At 49.2% G+C, this 17,500-nt stretch overlaps 1 protein-coding gene across 3 annotated transcripts in view; it reads right to left on the reverse strand.

The window, feature by feature from the left end:
- The window catches only part of LOC143296707 (uncharacterized), a 133,489-nt gene that overhangs the window by 39,496 nt on the left and 76,493 nt on the right, over positions 1 to 17,500 (reverse strand). For all 3 annotated transcript variants that reach the window (XR_013057155.1, XM_076608756.1, XM_076608755.1), the window contains 4 exons: positions 8,824 to 9,044; positions 7,148 to 7,362; positions 5,450 to 5,653; positions 495 to 4,027 (listed from right to left, as the gene is read on the reverse strand). Coding sequence is in view for 2 of the 3 variants with exons in the window: in XM_076608756.1 (XP_076464871.1) it covers positions 495 to 4,027; positions 5,450 to 5,653; positions 7,148 to 7,362; positions 8,824 to 9,044 (4,173 nt within the window). In the remaining variant the exon portion in view is untranslated. The remainder of the gene's footprint in view (positions 1 to 494; positions 4,028 to 5,449; positions 5,654 to 7,147; positions 7,363 to 8,823; positions 9,045 to 17,500) is intronic.

Consider the following 17,500-nt stretch of genomic DNA (forward strand, 5'->3'; position numbering starts at 1 on the left):
AATAAAGCAGTAACACAGCAGACACTACAACATCACCAACAAGAATTCAAGAACTACAACAACAGATACAAGAACGACCACCACGTCCATCACAACAATCACAAAACCCCTGAAACCCAGCAACAACAGACACCCCCACGCTCCTACACACCGCACCACACCACAACAACGATAACACAGCAGCCACAACAAACAACAATAAACGCACACTGAGAACAACGCAACAACGAACCCCGCACCCATACTTGCCACATGATCCACAACAACGAAAACACATCGGGAAGAAAACGATAACACACACACAACAAACCGAACACCGGGTTATAACATGCTCACTTTGTTTACACAAATGAGTCAACAAAACCACAGAGAATAAACACGCCCCTACAGACTATACCACAACAATGATACATTAACAACAATAATAAACACTCACTAAGATCAAACAACAGCCACCCCCCACATCACACCACCACCAAGAACGGTAATCTGACCTGGGAGACAACTGCTGCAGCACTTCCTGCCAGGCCTGGATCTGCTGCTTGACCCTGGAGGAGGACAGAGCCTCGTCCGACAGCTGGCTGCCCTCCTCCTCCGCCAGCCACGTCAGCATCTCCACGGGCACCGCCCCCACCTCCCGCTCCTTCACCCGCCCGCCGTCATCACAGCTGGGGCCCTCGACAGGTGCTGGCAGAGCTTCTCTCTGCCGTGCCATGTCCGACCCTGAGTCTGGCCCTGCGCGTTTGGCGTCAGCGTCTGTGTCAGCCACGTGTTCAAACTGTGACGATTCTGGGCTGAAGCGTCCTGGAACAGCTGTCTCTTCGTCATAATCACTTTGTTTGCTGGTGTCCGTTGATGGCATCGTCTTTCGAGCTAATGTGGCTTTGGGTTTAATCTTTGCGGAAGAACTTAGCTGAGGTTTATCTCCGGGAATGGAAGATTTCTGTAAAGTGAAAGACATTGTGGAGACGTACTGTGAAGGTTCTTTTTCTTGCAAATCCGAAATGGAACCCAGCTGTACAGAGTCGTTAGAGACACCTGTGGTTTTGGTTTTGGTTTCTGGATGTGAATCATGGTGTCCCACACTTGGTCTGTCTGACCTGAGGGTCTGCTCGTGTGGTCCCGTCCTGACGTCTGAACTATTTCTGTCCTCTGCATCGTCACCAAAAGGATGTGTGTTGCTGTCCAGCTGATCTTCTGTGACATCATCAAGACTGTCTGCTCTCACAAGCTGGCTTTGTTCCACAGCACAGACATTGACGCATGTGTCCTCATAGTCACAAACATTGACGCATGTGTCCTCATAGTCACAAACATTCACGCATGTGTCATCATAGTCGGTCGAGATCGAACATGGACTTGAACCTTGCGCGTCACCAACAGTAGCTTTATATTCCTCTCTTGGATCAAAGGGTTCATAAACGTTCCGTTGATGGAGAGTTTCATGCAGATGTAGCTTCCGTCTACCTTCCTGGCTGAACCCGTAGCTAATGCCGCTACCCATCGAGTCCAGATCTGTGACAGTGTGCAGATGGTGACAGGTTACATCTGCACCATCTGCAGGAAGGGATAAGCACTGTGGATCTGGGGATAAACTGTCAGGGTCGTGCTCACTATCATCGAGAGAATCCGTGGAAAAGCATCCTTCAGAGTGTTTTCTTTCACCATTAATTGGTTCGTCACTGTCTGTCAGTCTCTGGCTTTCAGACACCGCAGTCATGCCGGCAGCACCACGGAGCACGGAGTCGTGTGCATTGTGGAGGCCCAACGCGTGTTCTCTACAACGTTCTGCACTCTCGTCGCCCGTCCACTCCTGTCTGGGCAACACTTCAGCTGAGCTTTCTCTTTGTTGGCAAGGTTCCAGTTCCTGTGTGTCAGCAGGTCTTGGAGTCACTAGTGGAGACGTGTCCACAGAAGGGTTAGTTTCTGCAGAACTGCTCGTTCCACAATGTGTGTGAGGAAGTGGAATGGACTGGTCTGAGGGTCGAGGTGTCACCTCTTCGGGGTCTTCCTGGTCATAAGTGTCAGCTTTGCTTTCTGGCTCAGAATATTCCAGAGAGTCGGTGTCTGTGCACGCAGGGCTATCTTCCACCACCGTGATCTCCGGCACGCTGTGTCCTGGGTGCGAGGTGTGGGAGTCAGCAGCCCACTCCTGGGAGGAGGCCGGAGAGAGGACGTCCTTCCTGTGCAGCCCTTCCCCTCCCAGGCCGCTCTCAATGTCAGCGGTGTACTGAGCCAGGGCCTCGGCCCACTTGTCCCCCACAGGCTCTGAGTGGCGGCGTTCCTCTTCCTCCTCACTCAGTGCTCGCCGTCCCCGTCGCTGTCTACGGGGGACGGCAGCCACCAGCTCCGCCATGCTGGGCGTGGAGGCTAGGGCTGCTGGCTCCACTTCTGTTTCACTTTCAACTGCAGCTTCCGGTACACTGGGCAAGCTGGACGCACTGGAGATCAGCCTCAGCCACGAACGTGACCGGTGACGTAGCTGAGAGGGACGCCTGATCAACAGACTGCTGTCTGACCCTCCCAGCGGCTGTCTCACCCTGTCAGCGGGTGGACTACCTGAAGACCGCAGTTCTTCACTGCTGCTGCTGAGAGGTTGTCCTCTAGAGGGATGAGCTTTCAACCTGTTCTTTGGTTTGGTACTTCTTACAACTGTCTTTAAAGGCTGGGTATCACAGCGACCTGGCTTGCCGGGGCTACTGCGTTCTCTTGATGAACTCTTCCTGGCTGTTGACGTTACACGTGCACTGGATGCATCAGGAGATGGACTGTTTCTGTTAATGCCCGTTTCTGATGATTTACGTACTGGACCACTTTTCACACCAGAGGTATCGTGCTTTGGTTTGGCTGAAGCTGGTTTAGATCTGTCGGCAACGGCTGTCCTGAGTGAACAAGTGGAGCTGGTGCCCTTCTTCAGTGCTGGTGATGATCTGGCAGCGATGGGGACTGGTATCCTTGTCGGCTTGCCGGAATCAGCGGGTGCTCTTCCCTGCCTCCACGGCCTGTCCCAACTCTCCCTGTTCTTGTCCCGTGGGGCTGTCCTGGTGCCCCTCCCCACCGCCCCCTCTCGGCCTCTGCTCTCCGACTCAGGCTTCCTCCTCCAAGGCCGGTCCCATTCCTCCCGGCATCTGTCTCTCCTCTTGGCTGCCGTGTCGGACACCGGAACTCCGCTTTTCTTCCCCATGGTCCGTGACGCTGGAGATGGGGACTTCCGTGACGTGTGTGGAGATCCTGACTTGTGGGCGACTGTAACACTCTCCAGTTTGTTTCCCCTGCCTCGTCCTGCCTTCCTCTGTGGCTCACAGGGGGCAGACCTGGTCTGGTACAGGCGGGAAGTCACCTCTGCTGCACGTGCTGTTAGCTTTTTGTCTTCAGCCGTCGGCACAGCTTTAGTGTGTGACTGTGCCTGTGGCAATGTCCCCGGCTTTCTATGGCCAGACCTCATCTTACCACGACCTCCATCTTTGACGCCTCTTTGGTCACTGGACTGCTGTGATGCATTGGACTGCTGTGATGCACTGGACTGCTGTGATGTACTGGACTGCTGTGATGCACTGGACGGTGTAGAACCGTTCTTAGAACTGGACACCGTTTCCTCACAGTCCATGTCGGATCCAAAAGACACAGAGAGGTCACTCCCCCCACCGTGCCCCCTGTCCCCCAGTCCACACAAACCACAATCGTCCAGTGACACAGACCTGCCCAACCCGTCAGCAGAACCAGAAAAAAATCCAGAGGAGTAAAACGGACCAGAACTGTCGTCCTGGGAGCCGGTGGAGGAGGAGGAGTGAGGTGACGTGACGTCATCCGCCTCCAGGCACTGCTCGATGTTGGCCTCGCTGGCTGCACGTGCTGTGCCCTTGCCGATGTCAAGGCTCGCGGTGTCCCGGGGCAGCAGGGACAGCTCACTGCAGGCACCGCGCAGGGGCCGGGGTCGTGCCTGACCCACTGCCAGCAGGTCCTGCTTCTCCTCCACGTACAGCTCCAGCTGCTCCTCCTGCCGCTGCAGCTCCTCCAGCTGCTCCTTCTGTCACACCACAGGACACGTCGTATCGTATCGTATCGTGTTGTGCCGTGTCGAATCGTGTCGTGTCGTGTCGTGTCGTGTCGTATCGTATCGTGTCGTATCGAATCGTGTCGTATCGTATCGTATCGTGTTGTGCCGTGTCGAATCGTGTCGTGCCGTGTCGTATCGTATCGTGTCGTGTCGTATCGTGTCGTATCGTATCGTATCGTGTTGTGCCGTGTCGAATCGTGTCGTGTCGTGTCGTGTCGAATCGTGTCGTATCGAATCGTATCGTATCGTATCGTATCGTGTCGTGTCGTATCGCATTGTATTGTATTGTATCACTCTTTTGTCACAACATTTCTCTGTGTGAAATTCGGGCAGCACTTCCAAAGGAGAGCGTGTCCCCACTGTGCACCGCGACCTTTGTTCTACCTGTAGGTGTGCTTGTTTTCCTATCAAAGTGGACTTTTCTGCAGAATTTTGCCAGGGACAACCCTTTTGTTGTCTGGGGTTCTTTTACTTGCGTTATGTGCATGCTACAAACGGGACCTCAGTGTTGCACCTCATACGAATGACGCGTCCAGACCACCACTCAATGTCTAGTGGAGTGGGAGAACTGACGACTGAAAAAAGATTCTGAAAATCTAAAAATAGTTAACACCTGAATTTAGCTGAAAACAGTTAACACCTGACTTCAGCTAAAAACAGTTAACACCTGACTTTAGCCAAAAACAGTTAACACTTGACTTTAGCCAAAAACCAATAATCTTCATTCAGTATTTTGTCTTCTAATCAGATGTTGTTGCTGTTTGTTTGTTTGTTTGTTGTTGTTTTTTGTTGTTGTTTTTTACTTTGTAACAGATGGAAGGTTTCCGATAATATTTTTCTAAAGGCAAGAAACAGAACAGAAAACTGATACAACTTTATCAAGGGTAAACCATGCTTCGTCTTCAAACACCCTGCCTGAAGCGCTCAGCAATCAGCGTCTTCTGCAGGAATGACCGCCGGAGTAACAATCCACGTGACACCCATGTATGACGACTCTAAGGCAAGTGAACGGATGTGACACAGACTTTTAGTCCGGTGGTACTTCCGGCAGAAAGTAGCTATCTCCGCCAATCAGAAATAACGAATATTTGAAGATGAAAGAACAGAACGATCGGGGAGTGTATGGGGCAGTGTGGAGTGAAGGTCCTGGTGTGGCGATATGCTAAAAGCAATCAAATTTAGACAAATTTAAAGTAAGAATGATAATGATAATAACAACAACAAGAATACTACTGCTTATAATAATAATCATCATCATCATCACCATCATCATTATAATCATCATCATAAAAAAAATCATAATGATCTGCAAACGGATAGATATAGATAGACAAACAGAGTGGCAGATAGACAGACAGACAGACAGACAGACAGACAGACTGACGCCCCCACCTGACGGCGGATGGTGTGCAGCCTGGCAGCGTCGTCCGCCCTGAACTGTCGCTCCATGGTGACCACCTGCTGACTGCGGACCTCCACCTCCCTCCCGCCCCGCACCACCTCCTCCTCCATCTCCTCCACCCGCTGCTGCAGCGCCAGGACTGCCTGCTGGTGACTGAAGGTCTGCAGTAACTCCCTGTGGGCCAGGCCCCTTATCTGAAATGTGGGTATTGTAGTGTATTGTATTGTGTTGTGTTGTGTTGTGTTGTGTTGTGTTGTGTTGTGTTGTATTGTATCGTATCGTGTTGTGTTGTGTTGTGTTGTGTGTTGTATTACATTGCATCGTATTGTATTGTATTTATTGTAGTGTATTATACTGTAGTGTATTGCATTGTATTGTGTTGTGTTGTATAGTACTGTACTACACTGTGGTGTATTGTACTGCATTGCACTGCATTGCATTGTATTTCATTGCATCGCATTGCATTGTATTGCTTTCTATTGCATTTATTGTATTGCACTGCACTGTATTGTATTGTATTGTATTTATTGTATTGCATTGCACTGTATTGCACTGTATTGTATTGCATTGTATTTATTGTATTCTATTGCACTGTATTGCACTGCATTGCATTGTGTCACTAATTTGTCACATCAGATTTATCTGAAATGCGGGCTGTTCTCCTGAGGAAGAGCGACGTTACTATAGTGCACTGCCACCTTTAGTTCTGTCTGCAAGTGCATTTGAGTTCCTGTCATTGTGGTTTGGTTTGGTTTGGGTTTTTCGTGTTTGTTTCGGGGTGTTTCTCTTCATATTTTTTGCCAAAAAAAAAAAGCCACTAATTTGTCGCCGAAGGGTTCTTTTACGTCCTTTAAGTGCATGTTACACACGGGACCTCGGTTTATCATATTATCCAACTAACTGCAATGTGTGTGTGCGTGTGTGGGGTGTGTGTGGGGGTGTGTGTGTCGGGTGGTGGAGGGGTGAATGTCTGCAGTAACTCCCTCAGGGCCAAACCCTTTATATGCAATATGAGGGGTGTTGAGTGAGTGTGTGTGTGTGTGTGTGTGTGTGTGTGTGTGTGTGTGTGTGTGTGTGTGTGTGTGTGTGTGTGTGTGTGTGTGTCATTTGATGTTACGTTTCAAAATAATGTATGCTTTAAATATCATCCATCACGTTCGTTGATTCCACACAAAATATTTCCCCCCCAAAATCAGATCTTTTACTTCAATGCTGAAAAACATTTCCAGAAGACAACGCCATCCCCAGGCATTGTGAAACCTGTCAGGTGATCCTTCACCTGTCAGCACGGACACTGTGTGTGTAAGCTGATGTGTGTGAGTGGACTGCGACAGACTGCTGGGTGGGAGACACAACTGGAAGATAACTCTGTTCTTGTATAAAGAAAACCATCTTCTGTTGAGATCCACACCCAGCTCCTCCCCCCCCCCCCACACACACACAGAGGAAATATTCCCAGTCAGGTGATGCTAACAGATGATGAGTATATACAAACAAGATTAGGAAAATTTGTTTATGAATGCTGCTGCAAGTTACTGCATTAACTGATTGATTAATTGTGTGTTTTTCATGCATTCATTCATTTACAATTGCACTTGTGTCTTATAAACCTTAAGGTTTCATGACAATAAAATCTATTCTATTCTATTCACACACACACACACACACACACACACACACACACTGACCTTGCCCTCCACAGAGGACCTCCGTTGTCGGATCTCCTGCCCATCGGATCCCGTGATGACGACAGGTGGAGACCTGGGGAGGGCCCCCGCTCCCTCATCGCCCGGCCCTTCAGTGCAGGCCGACTGGTGGTCATGTGACCCCGTGAGGTCCTCACTCACGTGCCCTGCCGGGGTCTGGATCAGCCGCTCCACCTGCTGCTGCAGCTGCTCCTTGTCTGCACGGCACACAGATAGGGGACAGGGTTGTTGTAGACATAGTAGTAGCAGCAGTAGTAATAGCAGTTGCAGCAGTAGCAATAATAACAGTAGCAGTAGTAGGATAGTTGTAGTAGTAACAGCAGCGGTAGCAGAAGTAGTAATGGTAGGAGAAGGAGTAATGGTAGCAGAAGTAGTAATGGTAGGAGAAGTAGTAATGGTAGGAGAAGTAGTAATGGTAGGAGAAGGAGATGGGGGGAGTGGAGAGGGAAGGAAAAGGACAACGATGTTGTAGTTCAACAACACCAGCAGCTGCAGTAGCCATAGTAGTAGTAGCAGCAGCAATAGTAGTAGTAGCGATGGCAGCTGGAGCAGAGAAGAAGAAGAGAACGGGGGATGTTGGCAGTAGTAGTGACGGAACAGTACAATCGTCACAATCAACATGATGTTCAAAAACCACGCCAAAAAGTGTCATTTTTTTCACAGGATCCAGACAATGTAGCGTCAGTTATAACTGTACCGTCGTTCTCACTTTATGATGTGGAGCACCAGTTTGCTGATACGCCTGTTCCCCCCATCTCTCTCTCTCTCTCTCTCTCTCTCTCTCTCTCTCTCTCTCTCTCTCTCTATTTATCTATCTACTGTAACTATTACTGCCACAACTACTACAACCACTATAACTACTACTACTACCCAATCATCGCTGTCTTAAAAAAAAAAATCAAAAATACACGCAGAACACGTTCATTGGGTGCTGAATTATTCGCTCTTCTTAGCCATTTTTCCCATTTCTTTTGTGATGAATTCCTTTCCCTCACCTGCCCCCCACCCGCTCTTTTTCTTTCTCTTCTTTAGTTATTGTGCTGTCGGTTTACAAATAATATAATGATAACAGTAACAAGAAGAAGAAGAAGTGGAGGTGGTGTTGTGATAACGCGTCCTCCTCGGAACAGATAGAATCTGAGAGCACTGGATAGAATCCCACACACGCCAACATTTTCTTCTTTGATAAACTGAGCACGGAAAAGAACCCACGGCAACAAAAGTGTTGTCCCTGGCCAAACCCACTGTGACAGTAAAACAAATACACTTGCAGGCAGAGAAAAAATGAGTGGCGCTGCTCTGTGGCGACGCCTTCTCCGCAGTGATACCACACTGAATTTTACACAGATACGTTTGTTGTGACAAAAATGCAATACAACACAAAACAATACAACACATCATCGTCATAATAATAATAATACCAATTATAATAATACTAATTATAATAACAATAGTAGTAGTAGTCGTAGAAATAATAATGATAATAATAATGGTGATGATGATGATGATACTGATAGAAGTAATAGGAGTAGTTGTTGTAGTAGCAACGACAACAGAACAACAACGACAACAGAACAACAACGACAACAGAACAACAACGACAACAGAACAACAACGACAACAGAACAACGACACCAAAGTGACACACCGGGACTCACACAGCGAGTGCTCCTCGTCCAGCCGACTTCGGTGCTGCAGGGCGAGGTGAGTGGCCGTGTCCCGCGCCGTCAGGACCCTCTGCCGGAGGTCACCCAGCCCCGCCCTCTCCTGCTCCAGCTCCTGTCGCTGCCGGTCGTGCTCCGCCCACAGCCTCTCCTCCTCCTCCTGCCCCGCCTCCTCCCGCTCCTTCACCTCCGCCCGCACACGTTCCAGCTGCCTTCTGTCGGATTTAATCGGTGCCACGTGAAGTTTTATCAGTTCGTGTTTGTTTTGCTTTCTTTTGTTTAGTTTCTCGTTTGTTTTGTTGGAAAAAAAAAACCATTTCAACATGACCACAGGATGCATACTTCCCCTCCCCTCCCTCCCTTCCCTCCCCTCCCATCTTGGCACGTGCAGCTTTCTGACTTTATATTTCCGTTTGTTAATTTTTGTTTTTGTTCTGCAGTTGATTCTGTCATGACCACAGGATATACGCTGTCCCCAACCCCCTCCTCCGACCTCCCCCACCCCATCCCCCCCACCGCACCTGCATCCCCTTTCTCTAAAACGCAGGGAAGCGTGTTTAATATCAAAACAGATACTCGTCATGCAAGGCATACCAGCAACCAGAACCAAAACCTTCATACAGGAAGAAATAGTGGGGGGTTGGGAACAGTGCTGGGATTTGTGTGATGGGGTGGAAGAGGGAGGGTGAACAAGGAAAATAACCACAGGGGAAAGGATGGGGGGGGGGGGGGGTGATAGAGAAGAAAACGTTTGGTTCATCGTATTTAGTAAACATTATTTATATCTTATATGGTCAGTTATTTTTACTGTCGAACTTGTGTTTGCATAATTATGTTGTAAAACGTGTGTTCTGACGATTTAAAAGTGATCATTGTTATTGAGAAAAAAACGAAGCAAAAAGAAATAAAGAAATGAAATAAAACAAACAAGAAAATACAAATCGCCGACTAAATATTTGAGAGGTTTGACACTGACCTGTCTCTGCTTCTCTCGGCGTGCCCGCAGGCGGGCAGGCGTGTGTGTGTGTGTGTGTGTGTGTGTGTGTGTGTGTGTGGTGTGTGTGTGTGTCTGTGTCTGTGTGTGTGTCTGTGTGTGTGTGTGTAGGGGGGAGTGTGAATAACAATAAAACCAACCCATTCTTTCTAACTGAACTGAATTTAATACACAAACGGTCAGCAACAAAGGTAGATATTGCAACTAAACGTTTCGTGTTAAGAAAAAGGAACCACTTACCATAGAATCCCAAAACAACACATGAAAATCACATCAACCAATGTCCGAAACACCGACACATCGACATATCGCTGCAATCGATTGATTCTAAAACAGTTCCACAGCAGACCGTTTCCCTAAATCCCTGAAACAACTGGGGCAGTTCACATCCCTGCCAGAAAATGTCGGCTCGTTGATCGAGAACGATAATCTGTCAGCGGGGCGTCACACGCTGAACGCTGATGAACCCACATACCCGCTCCTAATTTAATCCACCCACAAAGAAAGAAAAACACACCCAGGGATTATCCTCTCTCTCTCTCAAAGGGGCTATGTGTTTAGTGTGTGTGTGCTGGGGGGTATGGGTGGGAGATGGGGGGTTGTGGTTGTGAATATGTGTGGGGCGGGAGGTTGCACGCGTGTAAACTTATCTGTAGTCGCATGTGTGCGTGCGTGCGCGCGCGCGCGTGCATGCGTGTATGTGTGTGTGTGTGTGTGTGTGTGTGTGAGCCAATGTACGTTCGTATATAAATATGTATATATATATATATATATATATATATATATATATATATATATATATATATATGAAGTATGCGCAAGGCCTGCCAGTCATCTCACACGCTCATGTCTGCCTAATTTTCAGACTTCCCCGTGGCTGTGACAAAAGAGAACACAGCCCATCTCTGGTGTAACAGGCCGGGACAACAGGCCAGGACAACAGGGACAACAGGCCAGGACAACAGGCCAGGACAACAGGGACAACAGGCCAGGACAACATGCCAGGACAACAGGGACAACAGGCCAGGACAACAGGGACAACAGGCCAGGACAACAGGCCAGGACAACAGGGACAACAGGCCAGGACAACAGGGACAACAGGCCAGGACAACAGGGACAACAGGCCAGGACAACAGGGACAACAGGCCAGGACAACAGGCCAGGACAACAGGGACAACAGGCCAGGACAACAGGCCAGGACACCAGATGGAAGGTGCAGGAACAAAACGATGGGCATAAGAGAAGGAGAACAGAGAGGTGGGTGATGGAGGTGTGTAGAGGGAAAGGGATGGGAGAGGGATTCACACACACACACACACACATGCATAACATATTACAAACACAGTCATCCACACACACCCACACTCGCACACAGTAACAGATATATATATATATATATATATATATATATATATATATATATATATATATATATATATATATATATATATACAGAGAGAGAGGGGGGAGCAATGATGGAGATAATGGTGAAAACAGGGGATGGGAGACGGGCAGGTGGAAGGGGAATTTATAGGAGAAAAGTAAAATGGGGTGGTGGCACAGAGTGATGGGCATTCTTTAATTCATTTGTGTGCGTGTGTAATGTCATTCATGTGTGTGAGTGAGTGAGTAAGTGTGTGTATGTGTGTGTGTGTGTGTGTGTGTGTGGGCACGCGCGCGCGTGCGTGCGTGCGTGTGTGTGTGTGTGCGTGTGTGTGTGTACATGTATGTATGTGTCGAAGTCAATGGGAGTGCTCGGTATTCTTTAATTTCTGCGTATGTGTGCGTGTACATGTATGTATCATGTGGGAGCCATGTGGTGTGTGTGTGTGTGTGTGTGTGTGTGTGTTATCTTCAGTTTAACGTCTACTCACTATAAGTGTTTTTAGACGGGTGTGTGTGTGTGTGTGTGTGTGTGTGTGTGAGGCGGGAGAGCGAGAGCGAGAGAGAGAGAGCGTGCGTGCGTGCCAAGACAGAAATACAAGTATTTCACAATTGTCACATTTTTCAGATTGACTATCAGAATGTTAGCGTGTTGTAAACAGGTGTAGTCAGAGCAGAAGACGTGGCCACAGGCATACACAATGCACAATGTGTTGTTATTCACACTGTCCTCCCAAATTAGTCCTTGTGCAATAAACATCAACCATATTTTCAACCACTGTTATGGAGAGAATGGATGAAAGAATGGAAGAATGAATAAATGAATGAATGAATGAATGAACGAGCACTCGAACAAACAAACGAATCAATGAATAAAGGAGAAAAGAATGCATGAATGAATGAACAAACGAATGAACGAAAAAATGAATGAATGAGCAAGCCACCGAACGAATGAATGCACGAATTAACGAATGAACGAATGAATGCACGAATTAACGAATGAACGAATGAATGCACGAATTAACGAATGAACGAATGAATGCATGAATGGGTGATGTGATAAATGAATAAACAAACAAACAAACAAACGAACGAATGAATCAATCAATCAATCAATGAATAAATGTACAGACGAACGAATGAACAAACGAACGAATGAATGAATGAATGAACGAACAACGTGGCTTACCTCGAACAAACTTTCTCCTGCAGTATTTTCAAAACTCAGAATCAATCACTGCATACACTAGTCACACAGCTGTGCGATTTTGTTGAAACCCTTCCTACCCCAGGATAGAAAACTGAGAGTATATGGAACTGTAACCGCGCACAACGACACCTCCCCTCTTCCTGACAAAGCTCCACAGTGAAACACTTTTCCTTCGAAGTCAGTACAGCTGCACAAGGTCGTCAAAGCAAGATAGTCACAGTGAACAAGATTTCCCACGCCTTCACGGGAGAAATGCCCTTGTTGGTGTCAACCTGCCATTGTCAGGAAAAGCCACACGGCTGACACGAGTTCCTGTCACGAAACGACAAAGCCACAAACACAGAATCATGTGGGGAACCACGCCAGTGAATACCATCCCTTGCCTGCCTCGCGATACCAGAAAAAATCAATAATGGCACCCGAGCAACGATGCTACATCAGTAGTTCGCTGTGTGTGTGTGTGTGTGTGTGTGTGTGTGTGTTATGGTGCGTGTTTTTTGTATGCTATGCTTCAGTTGTTAGTGAACTCAATAGTTGGTTATATAACGCCATAGGCAAAGCATGGATGTAGAAGAAATAGTTGTTAGTTGAAATCGACTGGGTGCTCACACACACACACACACACACACACCTTATATCACTGATAGTGAAAAGACGTTAAACTAAAGAACTAAACACACACACAAGTACTCTTTTCTTGCCATTGACTTTGAAACACCAAGACAATTTCCTGTTGCTGGTGGTTCTGGTGGTGATGGTATGTTGTTCACTGAAAATTGTTGTTCGTTCCTCACTTTGACCCTTCAAAATATCATTGATACTTTACTGACGATTGTTTATATTTTCACCAACCTGTTTAACAAATATATCGAGTGTTTTCAGAACGACTTTCCTTCTGACGTCGATCACAAGTCAAGGTCAATGTGGTGAGATTCTCTCAGTTCATGCAGACAGCAGATTTTTTTTTTTTTTTTTAAATCCAAATTGTAATGGGTTGATTTCAATGGCTTGGAATATTGGACTGTGGTTCATAGATCTGTTCTTTTTTGTAATTACGTTTGCTCAATTTGACATTGGTCTTGTGTCAAGGTTACATGGTTTTGTTTGTTTGTTCTGTTCTGTTTGTTTATTTGTGGCTGTTGTTTTCTTGTTTGTTTTGCCACGTGTCGTTTGAGCGAGTAAACTGCCTGATACAAAATTGACTGGTCCACAAAATAAAGGGACTTTATCAAGTGAACTGATTTTATAAAGGTTTATTCTGTTTGTTCGTTTGTTTTTTCTTCCTTTGCTTGGGTCCTTCTTACTTTTGTCATTTCTCGTCTGGCTGCGTAATTCATTTCTCATTTTTTTAAAAATCAATTAATCGATTGTTGATCAGACCTGAGTCAAAAGTAGAAAAAGATGCATTTTCAAAGAATGAGTTGTCGGTGTGATTTTCAGTGGTTACTGGGACAGGCAGTCTGTAGACCTTTACTGGTATGGACTGGATAAATGTCCGTATGGCTTCATCATCTTGTTAACATACTGTCAACCAGCAGGGAATTGTGTCTGTCTGCTGTTCCGAGGTAAAGGGCCTTCATACACATTCCTACGCCCGTGGCCATGATTTGTGTGCCCGATAAAACAACAGGGCTTTCAACAGTCCGTGTATTGATCCTCCTCATGGGTGCTGGTGTGGTGTGTGGTGTGGTGTTGGTGTGGTGCTGGTGTGGTGTGGTGTTGGTGTGGTGTGGTGTGGTGTGGTGTGGTGTTGGTGTGGTGTTGGTGTGGTGTGGTGTTGGTGTGGTGTGGTGTGGTGTTGGTGTGGTGTGTGGTGTTGGTGTGGTGTGTGGTGTTGGTGTGGTGTGGTGTTGGTGTGGTGTGGTTTTGGTGTGGTGTTGGTGTGGTGTGGTGTTGGTGTGGTGTTGGTGTGGTGTGGTTGAGGTGTTGGTGTGGTGTTGGTGTGGTGTAGTGTTGGTGTTGGTGTGGTGTTGGTGTGGTGTGGTTGAGGTGTTGGTGTGGTGTTGGTGTGGTGTTGGTGTGGTTTAGTGTTGGTGCTGGTGTGGCGTGGCGTGTTGTGGTGTGGTGTGGTGTTGGTGTGGTGTGGCGTGGCGTGTTGTGGTGTGGCGTGGCGTGGTGTGGTGTGGTGTTGGTGTTGGTGTGGTGTGGTGTGGTGAGGTGTGGTGTGGTGTTGGTGTGGTGTGGTGTGGTGTGGTATCGTGTGGTGTTGGTGTGGTGTGGTGTTTGTGTTGGTGTGGTGTGGTGTGGTGAGGTGTGGTGTGGTGTGGTGTTGGTGTGGTGTGGTGAGGTATGGTGTGGTGTGGTGGTGTGGTGTGGTGTGGTGTGGTGTGGTGTGGTGATGTGTTGGTGTGGCGTTGGTGTGGTGTGGTGTGGTGTGGTGCGATGTGGTGTGTGGTGTGATGTTGGTGTGGTGTGGTGTTGGTGTGGAGTGGTGCGGTGAGGAGTGGTGTTGGCGTGGTGTGGTGTTGGTGTGGTGAGGAGTGGTGTGGTGTGGTGTTGGTGTGGTGTGGTGTTGGTGTGGTGTGGTGTGGTGTGGTGTGGTGTTGGTGTGGTGTGGTGTTGGTGTGGTGTGGTGTGGTGTTGGTGTGGTGTGGTGTGGTGTTGGTGTGGTGTGGTGTTGGTGTGGTGTGGTGTGGTGTTGGCGTGGTGTGGTGTTGGTGTGGTGTGGTGTGGTGTTGGTGTGGTGCGGTGTGGTGTGATGTTGGCGTGGTGTGGTGTTGGTGTGGTGTGGTGTGGTGTTGGTGTGGTGTGGTGTGGTGTGATGTTGGTGTGGTGTGGTGAGGAGTGGTGTGGTGTGGTGTGGTGTTGGCGTGGTGTGGTGTTGGTGTGGTGTGGTGTTGGTGTGGTGTGGTGTGGTGTGATGTTGGTGTGGTGTTGGTGTGGTGTGGTGTGGTATGGTGTGGTGTTGGTGTGGTGTGGTGTTTGTGTTGGTGTGGTGTGGTGAGGTGTGGTGTGGTGTGGTGTTGGTGTGGTGTGGTGAGGAGTGGTGTGGTGTGGTGTGGTGTTGGTGTGGTGTGGTGTTGGTGTGGTGTGGTGTGGTGTGATGTTGGTGTGGTGTTGGTGTGGTGTGGTGTGGTATGGTGTGGTGTTGGTGTGGTGTGGTGTTTGTGTTGGTGTGGTGAGGTGTGGTGTGGTGTGGTGTTGGTGTGGTGTGGTGTGGTGAGGTATGGTGTGGTGTGGTGGTGTGGTTTGGTGTGGTGTGGTGTGGTGTGGTGCGATGTGGTGTGGTGTGGTGTGGTGAGGAGTGGTGTGGTGTGGTGTTGGCGTGGTGTGGTGTTGGTGTGGTGTGGACTTGGTGTGGCGTGGTGTGGTGTTGGTGTGGTGAGGAGTGGTGTGGTGTAGTGTGGTGTTGGTGTGGTGTGGCGTGGTGTTGTGTGGTGTTGGTGTGGTGTGGCGTGGCGTGTTGTGGTGTTGGTGTGGTGTGGTGTGGTGTTGTGTGGTGTGGTGTGGTGTTGGTGTGGTGTGGTGTGGTGAGGTGTGATGTGGTGTTGGTGTGGTGTGGTGTGGTGAGGTGTGGTGTTGGTGTGGCGTGGTGTGGTGTGGTGCTGGTGTGGTGTGGTGTGGTGTTGGTGTGTTGTGGTGTGGTGTGGTGTGGTGTGGTGTTGGTGTTGGTGTGGCGTGGTGTGGTGTGGTGTTGGTGTGGTGTGGTGTGGTGTGGTGTTGGCGTGGTGTGGTGTGGTGGTGTGTTGGTGTGGTGTGGTGTGGTGATGTGTTGGTGTGGTGTGGTGTTGGTGTGGTGTGGCGTTGGTGTGGTGTTGGTGTGGTGTGGTGCGATGTGGTGTGTGGTGTGATGTTGGTGTGGTGTTGGTGTGGTGTTGGTGTGGTGTAGTGTTGGTGTGGTGTTGGTGTGGTGTTGGTGTGGTGTGGTGAGGAGTGGTGTGGTGTGGTGTTGGTGTGGTGTTGGCGTGGTGTTGGTGTGGTGTGGTGAGGAGTGGTGTGGTGTGGTGTGGTGTTGGTGTGGTGTGGTGAGGAGTGGTGTGGTGTGGTGTGGTGTGGTGTGGTGAGGAGTGGTGTGGTGTGGTGTTGGTGTGGTGTGGTGAGGAGTGGTGTGGTGTGGTGTGGTGTGGTGTTGGTGTGGTGCGGACTTGGTGTGGTGTGGTGAGGAGTGGTGTGGTGTGGTGTTGGTGTGGTGTGGTGAGGAGTGGTGTGGTGTGGTGTGGTGTGGTGTTGGTGTGGTGTGGTGAGGAGTGGTGTGGTGTGGTGTGGTGTGGTGTGGTGAGGAGTGGTGTGGTGTGGTGTGGTGTGGTGTTGGTGTGGTGTGGTGAGGAGTGGTGTGGTGTGGTGTGGTGTGGTGTTGGTGTGGTACGGACTTGGTGTGGTGTGGTGAGGAGTGGTGTGGTGTGGTGTTGGTGTGGTGTGGTGAGGAGTGGTGTGGTGTGGTGTGGTGAGGTGTGGTGAGGAGTGGTGTGGTGAGGAGTGGTGTGGTGTGGTGTGGTGAGGTGTGGTGAGGAGTGGTGTGGTGAGGAGTGGTGTGGTGTGGTGTTGGTGTGGTGTGGTGAGGAGTGGTGTGGTGTGGTGTGGTGAGGTGTGGTGAGGAGTGGTGTGGTGTGGTGTGGTGAGGAGTGGTGTGGTGTGGTGTGGTGGGGTGTGGTGAGGAGTGGTGTGGTGTGGTGTGGTGTGGTGTTGGTGTGGTGTGGTGAGGAGTGGTGTGGTGTGGTGTGGTGAGGTGTGGCGTGGCGTGTTGTGGTGTGGTGTGGTGTTGGTGTGGTGTGGTGTTGGTGTGGTGTGGTGAGGAGTGGTGTGGTGTGGTGTGGTGAGGTGTGGTGTGGCGTGGCGTGTTGTGGTGTGGTGTGGTGTTGGTGTGGTGTGGTGTGGTGTTGGTGTGGTGAGGTGTGGTGTGGTGTGGTGTGGTGTGGTGTGGTGTGGTGTGGTGTTGGTGTGGTGAGGTGTGGTGTGGTGTTGGTGTGGTGTGGTGTGGTGTGGTGTGGTGTGGTGTGGTGTGGTGTGGTGTTGGTGTGGTGTGGTGTGGTGTGGTGTGGTGTTGGTGTGGTGAGGTGTGGTGTGGTGTTGGTGTGGTGTTGGCGTGGTGTGGTGTTGGTGTGGTGTTGGTGTGGTGTGGTGTGGTGTGATGTTGGTGTGGTGTG

This window comes from Babylonia areolata, chromosome 21, assembly GCF_041734735.1.
Source record: "Babylonia areolata isolate BAREFJ2019XMU chromosome 21, ASM4173473v1, whole genome shotgun sequence".
In the NCBI taxonomy this organism is placed as follows: Eukaryota; Metazoa; Mollusca; class Gastropoda; order Neogastropoda; family Buccinidae; genus Babylonia; species Babylonia areolata.